This window comes from Rhinolophus hipposideros (assembly GCF_964194185.1).
Source record: "Rhinolophus hipposideros genome assembly, chromosome: 3".
Taxonomy (NCBI): Eukaryota; Metazoa; Chordata; class Mammalia; order Chiroptera; family Rhinolophidae; genus Rhinolophus; species Rhinolophus hipposideros.
Genome location: NC_138049.1, coordinates 45,432,722 through 45,450,393, shown reverse-complemented (window position 1 = coordinate 45,450,393; position 17,672 = coordinate 45,432,722). Strand labels below are relative to the sequence as shown.

At 41.9% G+C, this 17,672-nt stretch overlaps 1 protein-coding gene across 2 annotated transcripts in view; it reads left to right on the top strand.

The window, feature by feature from the left end:
- Positions 1-764: 764 nt before the first annotated feature.
- SLC16A10 (solute carrier family 16 member 10) overlaps positions 765-17,672 on the top strand; it is a 101,458-nt gene continuing 84,550 nt past the window's right edge. The window contains exon 1 of one of the 2 annotated variants that reach the window (XM_081044457.1): positions 765-1,352. In XM_081044457.1, the coding sequence (XP_080900583.1) occupies positions 1,016-1,352 (337 nt within the window). In that variant the 5' untranslated portion in view covers positions 765-1,015. The remainder of the gene's footprint in view (positions 1,353-17,672) is intronic. The other variant, XM_081044456.1, reaches the window with a different exon arrangement.

The following is a 17,672-nucleotide window of genomic DNA, read 5'->3' as shown; positions in this document are numbered from 1 at the left end:
ATGAATGAGTAACTGAGAAAATTAAATGTCCTCAATATTGCACAGCTAGTTAACTCTTCCTTTCTTTTTACATACATTGTTGTTCCATGCTTCAGGGAGACAGGAGTTGCATATAGTGGCTGTGCTGCATTTTAAAAGTAATGTCTTCTAGATGTCTGTCAAAAAGGTTTATTGGAAGACTTTGGTATTACAGTCTGTCTTGCAAAATGAGCATCTTCGATGTGCTAAGTAGTCATAGAAAATTGTGTATGAATGCAGGAGAAATGAAGTAATTAAATAAGGCCTCTGAGCCTTCCGACTTCCTTTTTAAGTAAGCAGGTGGCATAAATGTTTCTTACATGTTATAATTAGTAATTACAAGTGAATGCCAAAAACCAAAACAAAAACAAAAGAGAGACAATGTTTACTTGGTTGTGAGGCCGTTAGTGAGCTGAGACTGAAGGTCCCCTACTGATGTCCTGCTGACCCGCCCAGCCTGCACCTAGGAGGCGACGCACCCCTTCCGTTAACACTCGGAGGCGGGGTGACCTACACCTCTGTGACCCCCCAGGGGGTAGCAGGAGGCCCCGCGGGAGGCGCGCGCGCAGACACAGCTGCTCGCGGGCACCTGGGTCCCCTCTCCGCGGGGGGTGGGGAGGTGGGCCCCGCCTCCGTTCTCGCGAAGTCCAATCGCCTGGAGACTCCGGGCACGTCCCGCTGCCGGCCACGCCCCCAGCCGGTGGGGCGGGGGGCGCCTTTAGGAGCCGGCGGCGGGCCGCGGGTCCGTGGGGTGCGGGGCTGTGCGCTGCGAGGCCCGGGCGCGGCACCCTGGGACTCCGCGCGCTCCCGCGTTGCTCCCGCGTTGCTCCCGCGTTCGCGCCGCAGCCTCCGCGCCCTGCGCCGCCCGCCCCCCGGGGGCTCCGGAGCTCTGCCTCGGCCTCGCTCGCCGGTCCGCCCGGCTCCGGGCAGCTCCTCCGAGCCCTCCGAGACCTCGCGCCGCTCGCGCTCCCCCGGGGCCCGACGGGGCCGCCTGGGCATGGTGCCCTCCCCGGCTAAGCGAGACGCTGCCGAGCGGGGGCCGGGCGAGAGCGAGTCGCTCGACCCCGCACCCCTGGGGGCCAACCCGCTGCCCGGCCTGGGCCCCTCAGACGGCCCCGAGGCGGCCGCCGAGAAGCTGGAGGTCGAGTTGGTGGGGCCCACGCGTGCCGAGCCCCCGCAGCCTCCCGAGGGCGGCTGGGGCTGGCTGGTGATGCTGGCGGCCATGTGGTGCAACGGGTCGGTGTTCGGCATCCAGAACGCCTGCGGGGTGCTCTTCGTGGCTATGCTGGACACCTTCGGGTCCCAGGACGATGACCAGATGGTCTTCAAGACAGGTGAGGCGCAGCCCGCCGCGGCCAGCCCGGGACAGGCGCGGGCCCCCGGAGCGCATCCCGCGTGCGGAGTGGGGGTCGGCGCCCGCGCGTGCTGCCCGGGGCCCCGAGAGCCGGACGGTGGGGGGGGCTCTGTCCCGTCGCAAACGCAGCCCGCCGCTCCCGCGGCCTCGCGAGCCTGTCCTCGTAGTGAATCCAGATGTGTGTTGGGGAACAAGTCGCAGAACTTATTGGCCCAGATCTTCCTGCTTTCCTCTCAGCAGGGCAGTGGCCAAGAGTCTAAGGTAGACAGTCCTCCTAATTTGTGAAAACAAACCTTCCGAACACAACACCGCACTGTCATGTTTACGGTCTGTTTCACGACCACGACAAGTTGGGGTTTTGTTCATTTGCCTCTGGTGCTGCAGAGGGGTGTGTGTGTGTGCGTGTGTGTGCGTGTGTGTGTGTGCGTGTGTGTGTGTGTCGGGGGAAGGCAGGGTTGGCGAGATGAAACACATTTATTCTAAGGTACAGGGGAGTTCCGAAGGGAGCCCCTCCAAGAGCAACGGTTTCGTGTTTTGGGGGGGAAGTGGACTGGAGGGGGGCATTCTGTGCTAAATATAAAAAACATAGGAGGCAGCCAAATTAAGGACTGGGAAGAGGAAGGTGAAGGGTTGCCCTTTCCTGTTGCGTTCTTTGTCGTGTTTAACAATTTACCAAACTAGATGACAAAGATGCAGCCTTAACGTTTCCCCCCCTGTAGAGTGTTATTACATGATCTCGTCGCTGATTAGGCAAAACACAAGTCCAAGGCCTTCTGTATAACTTTTTTACATACATTATTTCACTTCATCCCGCAAGCGGGTATTGTCAACCCCATGTAGGTGAGCAAACAAACTGAAGCTTGGTGAAATAGTGTCTTGGTGAGTAGCAGAATGGAGCTAGAACATGCATCTGAGGACTGACAGAGCTAAGTGATTTCCATTACTAAGTCAGACTCCCTCCCTGCAATTTGAGGAACTTTATATGATTAATAGTCTTTTTTTAACCTTAATTTTCTGTTATTTTTAGAGTGAATATTCCTTAAGTCTTTAGTGTACATATAATGAATATGCAAGACTGTTATAACAAATTCTAAGGCAGAAGTCATATTGAGAGTTTTAAAACCTAATAGAAATAGTATATAAATGGTATTATACTATATGTATTATTCTGCAATTTGCTTTTCTTTTACTTGTGTTGTGTCTGATTTATCTGTATAGTGCCTCAGTTTGATCTGGTAGCTTAAATTCTTTGTTTTAACTCATGGCTTTCCATTGTATGACTATATTATACTATATTTATGCATTCTCCCTTTAGTAGATGTTTAGATTACCTCCAAACTTACTATAAATTATGTTGTAATGAATATTCTTATAGTCTCTTTATGCATGTATTAAATAAGGTACCATATTTACCCTGGAATTTCTGTTCCATAAATAGCTCTTGAAGCTGCTGTGTTATGCAGGTCATAGGGTTAGATACAAAGTGTTAAAAATGTAATATTATATATTTACTTCTTAAAGAAGGCAACCATTATAAAGTTTAGCAGGATAGATATGCATATGTAACAAAAATAATTTTGTGTCTATTCTATATGAGTATCAGGTATCTGGTAGGGAAAGCTCAAAGAGGCTGAATGGACAGAGTTACCATTTCAAGACTAGTTCCTTCAGCATTTAGGAATGCTGCCTAGGATTACAGAGTTTTAATGCAGTCAGAACAGTAAGACAACAGTCTTTCATTTACCACTGTTTTTGCACACTCAGGTAAGTAGATCCATTGGTGTCTGCGGTTTTTTTTTTCCCCCTCCTTCCTTCCATCTTTTGAGATAGTGAGCAACTGCTGGAGAAAGATCACAGCTTTGCCAGGGACCAGAGTTTTGCAGTGTTGAAGCCTCTACCTACCAAGTTCCTATTGGCTACAATACCCCAATACTATGCAGCACAAAGTGAGGGAAGGGGCAGGAACCTGCTCTCCTGAACTTTTTGAAACTCAGTATTTTCAGTTTTGATGCATATCTTTCTCCATTTACTCAATTAAATCCTTGACAACTTTCAGTCACGTTTGAGTATGTGTGTGTGTTTATCATATAAACAGTTATACAGGTATGCCGGTTAAATGCTGAAGGTCTTTGTGTTTATCTGCATGACTGCAATGTTTGGTTGTGCCCTTGCACACAGGTGCCTAAATCAGGGGAAGCAGAGACTGAAAACCTGTGCCCCTAGCCTGTGCACTGGTGCCCTTTATCTAATTCCTACAAAGGGCCCCTGTGCACTTGTAATAACTATGTGTAACACAGCAGCTTGATTGAACATTGGCCTTTACTTGGATGCTGTGTAATACATGTACAGCAGATCAATTTTAAGGAAGAAAACAGCTTTACCCTCATCTGTGAAAAAAAGGTGATAAGATAGTTATCGGGCCAGTTAATGTTGAGATACCTTCTCCCGCCTCCCAAACAGATGTTTCATAGCATCCATCATCTATGATAGGCACTGAAGTATTTGAGAATACCTGCTTTGAAGTTCGACTGCTCAGGCTTTTCCACTAATGCTGAGTCATCTGTGGTCAAACTTGAAGTTTGACTGCTCAGGCTTTTCCACTAATGCTGAGTCATCTGTGGTCAAACATAAGCAAGCTTCAAGTACAACACAGAAACATATCTGGAATTGTTTAAGGCTTTAATTTTTCAAAGTTTTGGTTCATTTTCTATTACCTTATTTATGATTGATAGTCCCAGCATTCCAGGGCAGTTAATTGTCTCCATGTTTTCATTAACTTCTTCATAGCAATCAGCCCAAGGATACACAGGGAGGTGGTAGTGAAATGGAAACTGAGGTTTCTGAGTGATGGTTCACATTTCTTGAGAACTTCCTATGTGCCGGCCCAGTGCTAAGCATCTTACATACATCTCTATTTAATCTTACTGAAGCCCCATGGAATAGGCTTTATTTACTATTGTTCTTTTCAGGTGTGGAAACTCAGGTTTACAGAGTTTAGCAAGCAGTGGAGCCAGAATTCAACCTCGGGTTTATCTGATTCTAGAAACTGGGCTTTTAATGATTGATCATCTTGCATTGGCTAGATAACTTTCTGCTCATCCACCGTTCTTTATGTTGTTGATTAATTCAAACAGTAGCAATTGATTGAGTACTAGACCAGAAATCCTGGGATTAGAAAAGAAGTCTGAAAGATCAGGGTCCCTGTTTCTTTTTTTTTTTTTTTTTGATGGTGGAGTTTTTGTTTTATTGCTTTTTTTTTTTTTGAACTATTTTTTTAAATTAAATTTATTGGGGTGACAATTGTTAATAAATTTACATAGATTTCAGGTGTACAATTCTGTATTACATCATCTATAAATCCCATTGTGTGTTCACCACCCAGAGTCAGTTCTCCTTCCATCACCATATATTTGATCCCCCTTACCCTCATCTCCCACCCCCCACCCCCTTACCCTCTGGTAACCAGTAAATTACTGTCTGTGTCTATGAGTTTTTGTTTCTCATTTGTTTGTCTTGTTCTTTTGTTGTTTTTGGTTTATATAGCTCACATATCAGTGAGGGTCCCTGTTTCTTGATCTTCCTTTGCTGTCAGTAAACAATCGCCAGTTGTTAATGTCTCTCAGAAATAGATTTTTGAAGTGTTGAGAGACTTCCATGGAGAAACAAGATAATTTCATGTGGCATTCAAGCAGAAGTCTGGGGTTTCCTTTGATCCACAGCAGGGCAATGTTTCCAGGCAAAACTGAGGAGAGCCTTTTCCAGGCTTACTCCTCCTTTTCAGGGCTCTCTTAAGTCTTCGGCCTGAAGAAATTCATTCACATTAAGATAAAAGTGAATTTACACATCTTAATGTTACTCCTCATTCATTCTACAAATGTTTACCAAGGATCTGGGCACTGGAGATGGTAACTGAGAGATAGCTGTTCCCAAGGAGCTTTTGATCTGCTGTAGGATGCGAATAAATAAAAAGACAGATAAAATAACTTCCTGAGGCATTTGCAATATACCAGGACTCAATCTTATTTTAAAAGACTGAAATTCTGAGGAAATTCCAGTGAGTGGTGGGGGCTGGGAAAGGCATCTGATGGCCTCTTTCTCTATGGTAGTAAAACTCACTTTGTGAAATTAAGACTTTGGAAAGGGAAAGCAAGCTGAACTCCAAGTTAGGCAGTAGAACTAATGAAAAATGTTGAGCGTATTGCAGTCCCTTTATGTGTGGTGGTGCTGATGAGATGGCTGGCACTCAGAGGTAATGCCTTGCACATACTGCTCTGTCACTTATGTCCCTCAGAGGAAGCAAGCTGGGCTTGAGTTGTTTCTTTTCAGTTGTTTTTACCTATTCACATGTGCATGCTTCTTGCCTGGGCAGAGGGAAATCAGACACTTTTGGGAAAACTAAAACATACTACAATTAACTGGAATGGTGTTTTCCCTTAGAAACTGCAACTTTGCTTTAACTTTGCTGGATATTGGAAAACCCATTTTTTGTTCCTTCATGGAAGTGATAAAGAGTCTAGGGTTCTCTTTTTCTTTTCCTAATGCAGTGCCACGGAGGTCTCTGGGTTCTAATGAGGGTATTCATCTAGTTTACTTGTCTGCTTTCTTCCTGGAGGAAGAACGATATTTTAATGGTATATGGACTTTTTAAAAGTATCTATTTAAAACAAGTATGTGTTCAGAGTCAGGATTTAGGGTAGTTAATGACATCCTTTTGAAGAACTTATGTCTTTGTGGTCCAGAGGTTTGGCCAAGAAGACCCCTTCTTCGACTTTCAGTAATTCCCCAATTCCCCAAATGTGTTCTTCAATAGCCTTTCTTTAAAGTAAAGGTCTCTGGTTAAATAAGTTTGGGAAACAGGCACACTGTCTTCCTCTGTTGGATATTTAAATCAAGGTTTTAAAAAATTCAGTAGTTTTCAAGAAAAGTGGACTATCAGAAAGGGGCCCCAAAGGAGGCTCTCCGGCTCCCATCTTCAATGGAACTCCCCTTTCCCTGTGTGGAGGTAGATCGGCCTTTAGATGGTTATAATCCCAAAGTAGGACTTTGCAGTAGCACTTAGGGGGGAATGCATCTTGCAACGCCTCAATACAGTCTTACTAGCACCTTTGAAACTTGAAGTCAGTTAGTGCTTCCTGAAGGTTTAAAAAAAAGTTTTCATATTGACAGTTAATCTGACGTCTACACACTGTATGCTGTATGCTGCACCTAACCTGATTATAGCAGGTTTTGGCTATAGTTCAGAGCTGAACTGCCTTGTGGAGGCTTCATGCTAAGAGCTTTTTTTTTTTTTTTGGGCGTGGGGGAAGCTACATGTATAATTCACCATTTCTGTGTCTTAGGCAAGTTTTTAGTGATGGTGCTTTGTTGAGCTGGCTACAGTGAATGAATGATCTGCTTCTTGGTCCTGTACATCTTTCATTATAAGTAAAATACCTGACTGTTATTTGCACTGGAAGAGAGGTTGAAAAGCTAGGAGAACTCGCTTATGGCAGATGTTATATTTGGAGTTCCTTTATTCTTCCCCATCTTAAAACATTCAGTCTTATTTTCCTTGTAAATTCATCTAAACTGTCTGCTAAAATAAGTCATTAGACCACCAAAATGATTCCAGGATTTTGGAATAATAAAGAAATGCGTATGGTGTGAGTGTTTCATACTCCATTTTCAGAATGTTCCTGAACTCAGGGCAAGACTGACTAGTGTGAATGGTGTATGGTGAATTGTAACTAAATACAATGATACGAGTATTGCTGGGGTATTTTTATCATGGGAATTTTATCAATAAAATTAACCACCAGAAGAACCAAATCAATCAAAAAACAAAAGCATAATAAAATAATTTCAGGAGTGCTTTTGCGGTGTTTTGTAGCATAAATGGTACTCTGCCATAGACTTGCTTATTTTTTCTGCTTCCCTTGGGTGTCTCACGCCAGATAGCTCTAGCCACTATCTTGGGGTTATTTCCACATCTTTCCTTTGTGTTCAAGACCCGTATTTAGTATCTTTGGACAGTTCCATTTGGACGCACAGGTACATCATACTCAACTAAAATGAACTCATTTTTTAGCTACGCCATGTAATCTTCACCTACTACCAAAACCTCAGCCTACCTGCAAATAGACAAAACATTTCTTCTGAATTCTCTGTGCATGACACCTCTGGTTGCTTAAGTCAGAAACCTGGAATTCATTTCAATTTTTTATTTCTCTTTCCTTACCTATTTTGTTCAATCAGACCAAGTCCTTTTGTGCCTGTCTCCTTAATGCCTCATAAATCAATGTCTTTTCCTTCAGTGCATGCCTTACTTCATTCATGCCTTCATTACTTTTGGCTTCAGTTATAGTCATGACCCTTTCACTGGTTTACCTACCCTTAGTTGTACACCTGAGTGGTTTTTCTAAAACATTGGACCATATAATTTTTCTGTTTAAAAGCCATCAGTGATACCCCTTAATTCCAGGAAAATATCGAACTCTTTACACCAAAGGCCTTCAAGCTCTGCTCCTGTCTGACCCTCTAGCCTTGACTCTCACCCCTCTCCTTTCTTGCTTTTTATGCTCCAGCCAAGCTGACGGTCTTGTACTTTCCCGAGTTTGTCCAGCTGTCTTCTGCCTCTCTGCCTTTATCTGTGCCACTCCTCGCTTCAGTGTGGTTGTCAGTCCTTGTAAGATTCTTATGAAATGAATGGGCATTTTATTCCTTTTGTGACAACTGTGGGACACAACAATGATTTTATGCAACTTGGGGTGTTTTGTTACATTTTTGATCCACCTGGAATGTTTTGGGATAACATTCATTTAAATGAGTTATTAATTAAGCTTAAAGTGAAAGACAGAGAACCTAATTTCAACCTATTCTAATCTAGCATTCTGTAAAAGGCATTTTTAAGATAATACATGTACATTTATGTGATAATTTACATAGACCTTACCAGAAAGAAAGGGCTTTCATATACATTATTTTTTTAGAGTAGCCTTGTACTGTGTCATTGCCTCCATTTATAGATAAGAAAGTTGCAACTTGCACAGTTTAGTGTTGGACCACATGATATCAAGTGTTTACACACATTAAATTGAATTTAAGAGTGTCTTTTTAGCTGGGTAAAAATATGTACTTAAAGTCCTGAAATGTAGAACCCTGCCTTTTTCCCCCTCTTGAAACTATTTTCTGCATATTTACCTGTACATTCTCTAGAACCTGAATAGTGTTTCCTACTCACATTACTAGAAATCCTGTGAAGTTGCTTTTGCTATAGAATACCAGTTAGTGTTATTACGACCTGACTAAAGATCTGATCTCATATCCAAATTAAACAAACAAACCTTACCAAAACAAACTGTATCCCAAACACTACTGCACTGTCAGCTCACTAGAGCTCTGAGCACGCAGGAACTGTGGGTGTTTTTATTGGCAGTGATTCAAAATGAGCAAGTTCAGTATTCCCCGAGAACGGGGCACACCCACCACCCGAGCCAGCCCTCCTGAGACAGGAGCGATGGAGGAAAGCAGTACTCTCAGACGTTCGTGCACAGCTGTGTATCCACCACGCTTTCTTTGCTAAACTATCTTCATTAACAACAAAAGTAAATCCCCACTACGCATGTAGGTACTAGAATTGCAGAGCTCAGAGACTGACTGACGTATTCTCAAGTTGTCTTTTGTGATTTCCCTAATTTTTAATTATGGGATACATACAAAATATCGGATTTAAATAATGCATATGGATCAAAGCAGTGTGTCTAACCTCCTTTGTTCCTTCTTAACAAATTTTAAAAAATCTCATGGTCCTTGAAATGGGCACACATCCCGAAAGGTAGTTTTACCTTTTGAGGCAGCACCTGTCACGTTCAGTAGGTTAAGCCAAGTATTTACCCACCGGCCAAGATTCTGTCACTTTTATAGTTGTATTTTGCAGATAAGCAGGACTCTATTTTTGTTTTTTAAATACAAAATTATAATGTTGAATATATTTTTTAGACTAAATGTGCCTCTCTGTAGCTTCTGATATACGTCTTAGTGAAGGGAAACTTCTGCCTTCCTCTTCCACTCCCCTCACTTGAGAATCATTGACTAGAGTTTTAAATTCAATTCAAGGTATGTTTTTCTATCAATAGTTATTTAAATCTCAGTGAAAAACAATCACTGGCTCAATTAATGGATAAAAGGGAAAGGTGCATTGCTCCGCAGTTCAGCTATTACCCACTTTTTGCTAGAAAGTAAATTGTATCAACAGTGTTCTGTGTGTGTTCAGAAAGTCAAAATTTATTTGTGACAAACTTAGACTGGATCTAAAAACCAATTCTGAGATGCATTTTGTAAAAACAGAAAACCACTACTTGTTAAATGGAGATACTTACTGACTTTTCTGAATGACCCTTTTCCAGAAATGCTGTGAAATGTTTAATAGAAATCTACTTGAATCTTAGTAAAAAGAAATTGTGACAAGTTCAGTTTTATTGGTTTTGAATTTGTAACTATTTGGAGAGGGATTTGGTTTATCTTCAGTTAATTGTCTTTTTCACACACTCCTACAGATACAGCCATTAAGGAGCCTTCCTGAAAGAATACACTCCTTTCAAGCACCTTTTTCTACAACACCTAGGAATACCAAACTTTAACTCTTGTACTTTAAATTCATCAGTACAACTGATGCACGTAAATACATACAGAGTTACATATGTATAGATGCCATCACTACAGGGCTACAATCCATTTGAAACTCTTGGGACCTTACATGTTTTGGGATTCAGATATTTTTTTGGATTTTAAAAAAGTCATTTGGTATCTACACCTGTATCTTGAACACCCCCCCCAGGGGAATCTGAAGCAGCATCCTATTATCAAATACATTGATATTTCTGCAACACAATGCATGGATGTTCAGAGTAAGTGAGACATAGAGATCATCAATAGCCTCCTGGGAGTTCACATCATGTTTGGTTTCCAAGTGAGTATTGATACAATCGTACAAAAAACTTTGGGTTTGGGATTTCAGAAGTGTAAATACGGGCTCGTAGATGTAAATGTAAAGATTACTTTTGTTTTCTGTTTCTCAGTGAACATTCTTTCTAAGGGACATTTTTCTATATCATGTAGTGTACTTGATGTTTCGGTAGGCGTGGTGCTCTTTGCTGGGTGTCTGAACCTCAGGCCGTGTGATGCAATGTAAGTACCATATATGTACACATCTTTGAGCAAATTTTTCCCCCTTTTGGACTGCTTCCTTTGGGTATACGAGTAAAAGTGAGATTACCGGTTCAAAGGGTATGAATGACTTTATAACATTTGTTACACATTGCCAGATCGTTCTTTAGAAAACGTGGACCAGTGTACTGAGCCTCAGCAGCACACTGACTTCCTGAAAACCCTACCAAGTTAGGTTAGGTTTAGTTTTTATCAATAGTGACTCATTTGATAAGTGCCAATGGTATTTTTAAAAATTAGTTTTAAATCATCTTTCGTGATTTCAGGGCCGTGTGTTTTCCCAGTTTTTGAGCCCTTTAGAAGCAGCAAATGCCTTGGCAATTATATGTGATGTCTAGAAAGACAAGAGGACACGTACTAGTGAATATATTACAGTAAATGTTTGTTACCACAGGTGGGAATACTAGGAAGGCCTGAGATTATCTTAGTCCTTGGATTCTCACCTGACACACCTTGGCAGGTGGGGCACACCCTTGCTCCCTTTCCTGCTCTCAGCCCAGGTGTTGCTCAAGGCCTTTCTTGGGGTTAGGAGCGGGGATGGAAATGAAACATCTGGAGACTTTGCCATGAGGACTTCGTGACTCTTCCAAGTGACATCTCCTCCTTCAGAGCGCACGTCTGCAAGAGCGGCCCTGTCGCGTTCTCTCTCTGTCGTCTCACCTTGCACCACCCTCCTCTGGACCTGGCTAATTCTGTTGAAAATAGCTTCAGTTAACTAATCTGGGTGTATGTTTAAAATTAGTTTTTGCTTTTATTGATTTTTAAAAGAGATACAGAGATCATTTAATTTATTGAGCACAAACCATGTACTAAGGGCCATGCAAGAAACATAAATGAATTTGATTTATTCTATACTCTTGAGAGGTTATGGGGGAGACAAAATGCTATGTACGTATATAACTCGAAGGCAGTTTGCTGCACACACGTGTTAAATGCAGTGTGAACAAGATACCGGATTTTCGAGGAAGGCAACGTGACTTCTGACTGAGCTGACCAGGGAAGGTTCATGGAGGTGGCTTCTGAGTTAGGTTTTAAAGAATCGGTTGATTTTCCTCAGATGTAGCAGAAAAAGGTGAGGGCCCAAGGCCTGGACAAAGGCTAGGAGGCAGTCTGAAAATGAATGTTTTGCTGTGCATGACTGTGTATTTTGTATTATCTTGTTTTATCTATTTAACGCTCCTATGACATAAGTGGTATTATGATCCTCCTGTTAATTAGATGGGCAACTGATTCCAGTCAGTGGTGGGGCTGGACTTGAACTTCAGTCTCTGGCATCAGGACCCAGGTTCTTTATACTTGACTACATACTGCGCTTATTAAGTGAATGATAAGGAGTTTGGTTTGGAAACTCATGGAAAGTCATGGAAGAGAAGTCTGGAAGAGGGTGCTGGGGCTGGGGAATGGGAAGCTTTCAGTGCTGAGTTAAGCAGTTTGGACATTATTTAATAGATAGGCAATAGGGAGATTATGAGGGTTTCTGAAGTGTGTCTTAGAAAGGTGTGAGTGGGTTGCACAGGGAAAGAAATAGGAGGAACATCAATTATGAAGTCCTTGGCTGAGAGCCAGGTGAGATTTGAGGTGCAGCAGTAGAATGGGAAGGAAGGGACAAATGTGAGCATTTCTGAGGCTAAACTGAGGGGATTCTGGCAAATGATGGTTGTGGACAGTGACCCAGAAACAGACAGGATGCCTATGTCTGGAGGCTGCATCTAAATAGTTTCGGGACTGGGAGGCCCCACATTTTCATTCTGTACTGGGTCCTACAGATTATATGGACAGAGCTGGACGGTGCCACTGCTGGGACCCAGAGTCATGAGGACGAGGTGATAGGGAAAGGCTGACGCAGGCGTTAGACAAGTGAGTGGTAAATGCCAGCAGAACATCAGGGCATGATGTCAGCTGGATCCCTGGAAACTAAACCTGGAGCCTCAGAGGGAGGCAGAGGTCAGGGGTGGGGCTTTGGAAAGAGTGTATGTCCCTGAAAGGAACGTGATGTGATAAAAGAAATCTAGGTACTGTCTCAAGCAGACCTGGGAGTTTAGTTTCCACTGCAGGCATCTTATCTAAAAGTAACAAAACTTCATTCCTTAAGAAGTCTTTCCAGCATTTAGATTTCTCTAATTCAGATTTGCAACTTTCCAAAGGTGGGACTGTATTTTTCCTATTACTGTCTTAAGTATTTCCAACACCTAGTCCTAAGACTTAGTCATTTTTCCCCATTTAATTTAACACGACCTCTGAGACTATCGGTATTTATTGTTTCTTTCATGCATGAGATAATTAATTCAGTCCGTAAATCTTATTTTCGAGATGTTCTGGACTGAGAGACCGTGAGAATAGCTTAGAATCATTTCAGTTAATTTACGTATTTCTAATTTAAATGTAGTGACGGGGTAGAAAACTTGTTCGACAGGCGGGTGATGTTATCTTGTAGACCAGCCTTCAGAGCTTAGTAACCGAGTCAGTGCCTTCGTTCACCGCTCGTAATGAAAACAGCGAAGTCCTAAGTGTAGGCTCACTCTTAAAAAATTGTCTAGGAAAACTACTAGAAAACAAAAATAAATGAAATTAAGTTCTCTCTGGACGATGACTCGGGTGGACTATGTATGGTTCACTTTGGTAAGAACCATGGCTCGCTGTTGCACACTCACACTAGAAGACAGCGGGGGTTTGATGGAGGGGAGATTTCCTTGTGGTGCCTGCTGCCTGGGGAATGCAGTCAGTTCTAACTTGGATAGCAAGGGCCGCCTGGCCACAGTCGCGGTGTATTTTGCCTTAGTTCCCTGTCACACCATGTAGAAGTGAGACTAGGGGGAGAAAACAGAATGTTAAAGTGCTTTGGATGCGTAAAGCACAACAGATAAGTCAAACACTATTGTGATTGAGCAAGCTGGCAGTGCCTACGTAGGCGTGTGTGTTGGCTCACGTGCAGTGCTGTTATCTCTCAGAACTCAGGTCCCGAGTTGCTTGCTCCCTTGTGATTGAAGCCCAGCCGAAAGGGCTTCATAGAAGTGCGGTGACCCTGGTGGAAGAACCAGTCAAAGCAGGGGGTGGATGAAAGGGAATTGATAGTTGTGCAAGAGGGTGTCTGCCTTGTTGTGTAAGCCAAGACTCCCTTACCCTTCCAGTAACTGTTTCATCTTTTAATATCATTTGGCTTCATTTACAAGGTCTGTATTAAAGCAGATATCACGGTTTAAGGCAGTATTTCCACCCTGTTTGTCTGCTGTTGTGCTGGCTGGGACTGGCTTGCTACTATGTACATTTGATGTCTAATAATTATGGGGAGAGGAGGAAAAGGGAAGTTTAACTAAAGCATTTTCCTCAGAGTTTGAGAAACAGAAGCCACGTAGTTTTTTTTTAAATCCTATGCCAACACACGAGACAGAAAGAGACTTGCTAATACCAAAGGTCAGGAATCACAAAAGAGCAATGTGTGTTTTTTGGTATTCACTTCGAAACACACTGTTTTCCATAAGTTAGTGTTCATTTGTTATGTGTATGCTGTGGTAATTAGTGTCATATATGTGGTGCTTGTTTTCTGGAACTTTGATTAGGAAACAAATATTGAGCTACTTAAAAGGCAGACTATTATTCTTTTTGGGGAAAAAAATTGGGTAAGAGTAATGCTTAATCCAATTAATCTGTCTTCTTCCTCTAATCCATTATGATGACTTCAGATGTCTAGTGGCAACTGAGAATGGGTTATGGAAAAATGTCAGGGCAATGTAATCCCTATTATTTATGGTCACTTAAGAGGATAAATTAATCATCAGTCACTAATCTTTGGGTAATTACTCTATTTAGCTGTAAATATCCTGAGGTTTTTGGAAAGCAAGTCAGTGAGTTAGAACTGTCAAAATTGATCAGCTTTTCTAAGTCTAATAATAGGTGAATGGAAACTAGTTGCCTTCAGCCTTTCCTCCCCTGTAATGTAGCATGATCGTTCTATAACCCTGGAAACTGGATATGGAACAACAGGGAAAATACATTAATACACTGTCTGGTGGCTTTTAGGTAGGTGGTCATACCCTTACCCCAGCTGAGGATTAAGAAAGCTGCCTGCACAGGTAAAGGCTTGTGACCTGTGTATGTGTTTTCGGTTATTAAAATTAGTACGTTAATAATGTTATAAAATTGGTTTGAATATGGATTGTTTAGGGTATGACCGCAATTCCATTTATTTATGCATTAAATAAATATTTTGAAGGAGCCAACATTGTTTAAGTACTGTGTTTATTAGATTGGGCATGGTACTCAAGAAAAATACACATTTCAGTCCCAAAGAAATAAAAAAAGGAGGACGTCCTTGCTTTGCAGTGACCTCCCGGGTACAGTGACTCAAAGGCAGACGAACGTTCATCTTTTGGAGTTTGAGGTCTTCATTCAGGAGGCCCCCAAAGAATCTGTATATTTGAGAGTACAAGAGATTGCTATGCAGGTGGAATCAGAGACATACCACTTATTTACCACAATCAAAATACTGCCATTTTTAGCATAGGGACTATAATCAATAATGTGCTAATAACTCTGTATAGTGCCAGGTGGATTCTGTTGAATAACTATGATATATACCTGAAACTAATATGTTGTATGTTAGCTATATTTTAATAAAAATCTTCAAGAAAAACAACCCTGCCATTTTGATAATAGCAATTCACATACTTATGTTGTCAACTGTTGCCTTGATACGGTTTCTGGAAATAAAACAGACTTCTGCTATGAATTGTTACCAATCAGTAGAGAAGGATTTGTATCCTCATGAGCAACACTGTATTATATATGGGATTGAATTACTGTAGAACGAAAATATAAATTAGGACTTCAGAAAACACATGCAGATTTAGAAATCTTAGCTAGGACATATTTTAAAAGACTTTAATTTTTAAAAGTCACCTTTTTGAGGGATAATTACATACGATAAAATTCACCAGTTCTAAGCCTGTCATTTGATGAGTGCTGACAAATGTGTACAGTCACGTAACTACCACCACGGTCATGATACAGAGTCCTTCTGTCACCCCCAGAAGTTCCCTGTGGCCCTTTGCCGTCAGTCTCCTCTACCTCAGCCCCTGGTCACCATTCATCTGCTTTCTGTTGTTACTGTTTTACTTTTTCTAACATTTTTTGTAAAGGGAAGCATACAGTATGTTTTATTTTGTGTCTGGTTTTCACTCAGCATGATGCTTTTGAGATTCACCCACGTTTATGCACATATTGGTAGTTCATTCCTTTTTATCGCTGAGTAGTATTCCTCTGTGTGCCTGTACCACAATTTTTTATCCTTTCACATGTTGGTGGATATTTGGCTTGTTTCTAGTTTTTGTCTTGTGTATATAGTACCACTGTGGACATTTGTGTGCAAGTCTTTGTGTGGACATGTGTTTTCATTTCTCTTGTGCACTTTATTATTATTTTAATTCTGTGTGCTTATCTGTATTTTTAAATTTCACAAGAGGATAATGCTACCGTGTTGCCTTGAAAATAAGACCTAGCCGGACCATCAGCTCTAATGCATCTTTTGGAGCAAAAATTAATGTAAGGCCTGGTCTTATTTTAATATAAAATTGGGTATAATATAATAAAATATAATAATACTGGGTCTTATATAATATAATATAAAACCGGGTCTTATATAATATAATGTAAGACCTGGTCTTATGTTAATTTTTGCTCCAAAAGACGCATTAGAGCTGATGGTCCAGCTACGTCTTATTTTTGGGGAAACAAGTATATATTTATATATATATACATATATATATATTTTTAAATATATATACATACATATTTTGTTAAAAGAAATTGTGACTAGCTGAGAAGGTGAAATAGTGGAAATGGGAGGACTCTGGAAAGACAAGTTTTTCACTTGGATGGCTGGGTGAATAGTGGCACTGCCATTCAGTAGTCAGATATAGCTAAGATTTCCTGTTTTTAAAAAAGACTGAGGAGGGTGCATTGAAATGAGTCAGTGGGAAATCACTGATGGCTTCGGCCAGTGTGCACTCATTGGCCTGGGTGTGCAGGGAGTGGGGCCTGTCTGTAGTCTGTGGAGCAGTGAATGGCAGGTAGAGATGGAGGTGCAGGCTAAGAAGTGAGGACGTGATGTCAAGGGGACAAAAGGGTGGTAGGTACCGTGTTGCCCCGAAAATAAGACTGGGTCTTATATTAAGTTGTGCTCCAGAAGATGCATTAAGGCGTATGTTCAGGGGATGTCATCCTGAAAACTCATGCTAGGGCTTATTTTCTGGTTAGGTCTCATTTTCTGGGAAACACGGTAGAGGAAGACTAGGGTCAAAGGAGGATAATAACTTAATTTGTTAAAGGCGGAGTCATTTGAGCAGAGGGAGCTTGTGGAGAGGGAGGAGGTGAAAGTACCCAGTGGCTCATTGAGGGGATGAGGTACGTGAGCAGGTCAGAGATGGGGGGAGCCCAGAGCATGGGTGGTGGGGGGGCTTCGCCAGAGGTGCCACATATTCAGCGCCCGCCCAGAGAGAAGACAGAACTGGGGCAGGTTGAGTAGAGAGGGTGAGGATCAGGGGACACTGACCGGCCCTCTCTTTTCTCTGAGGAGAATTTCTGTAAGTGTGGGGTTGAGCAGCAGATGTGAAGAGTGGCAGAGGTTTGGGAGCTGATGAGTGAAAAGGAAATGGATTGATAACAATTCTGAGAACTCAATCAGATTGGAAACCATGAATTTCTAAGTTTTCTGTGAAACCAGTTGGTTTTCTGTGAAACCAGTTTCTAAGGCTATGGCTCCCCTGTCCCACCCCCACCTACAGCCTGATATGTGAGCGAGGAAGGGGGACAGTGAACTGAATGATTGTCATAAAGCTAGACGAGAATCAACGCAAACTAATTGCGTGGTTTCTGGCTGTTTTCGGCCCTGTGCTTCATAGCTTCCTCTTCTCTCCACCTTTGGTACACCATTCTGAGACTTGGAAGGACTCGTGTTTTAGGTCTTTGGTGAAGTTGATTAAACATTTAACAACTGAATGAAATTTTTCACTCTATTTTAAAAATTGTGGTAAAGTATGGATAACATAAAGTCTACAATTTTAACCATCATAAGTGCCCTTTTCACTGACATTAAGTACGT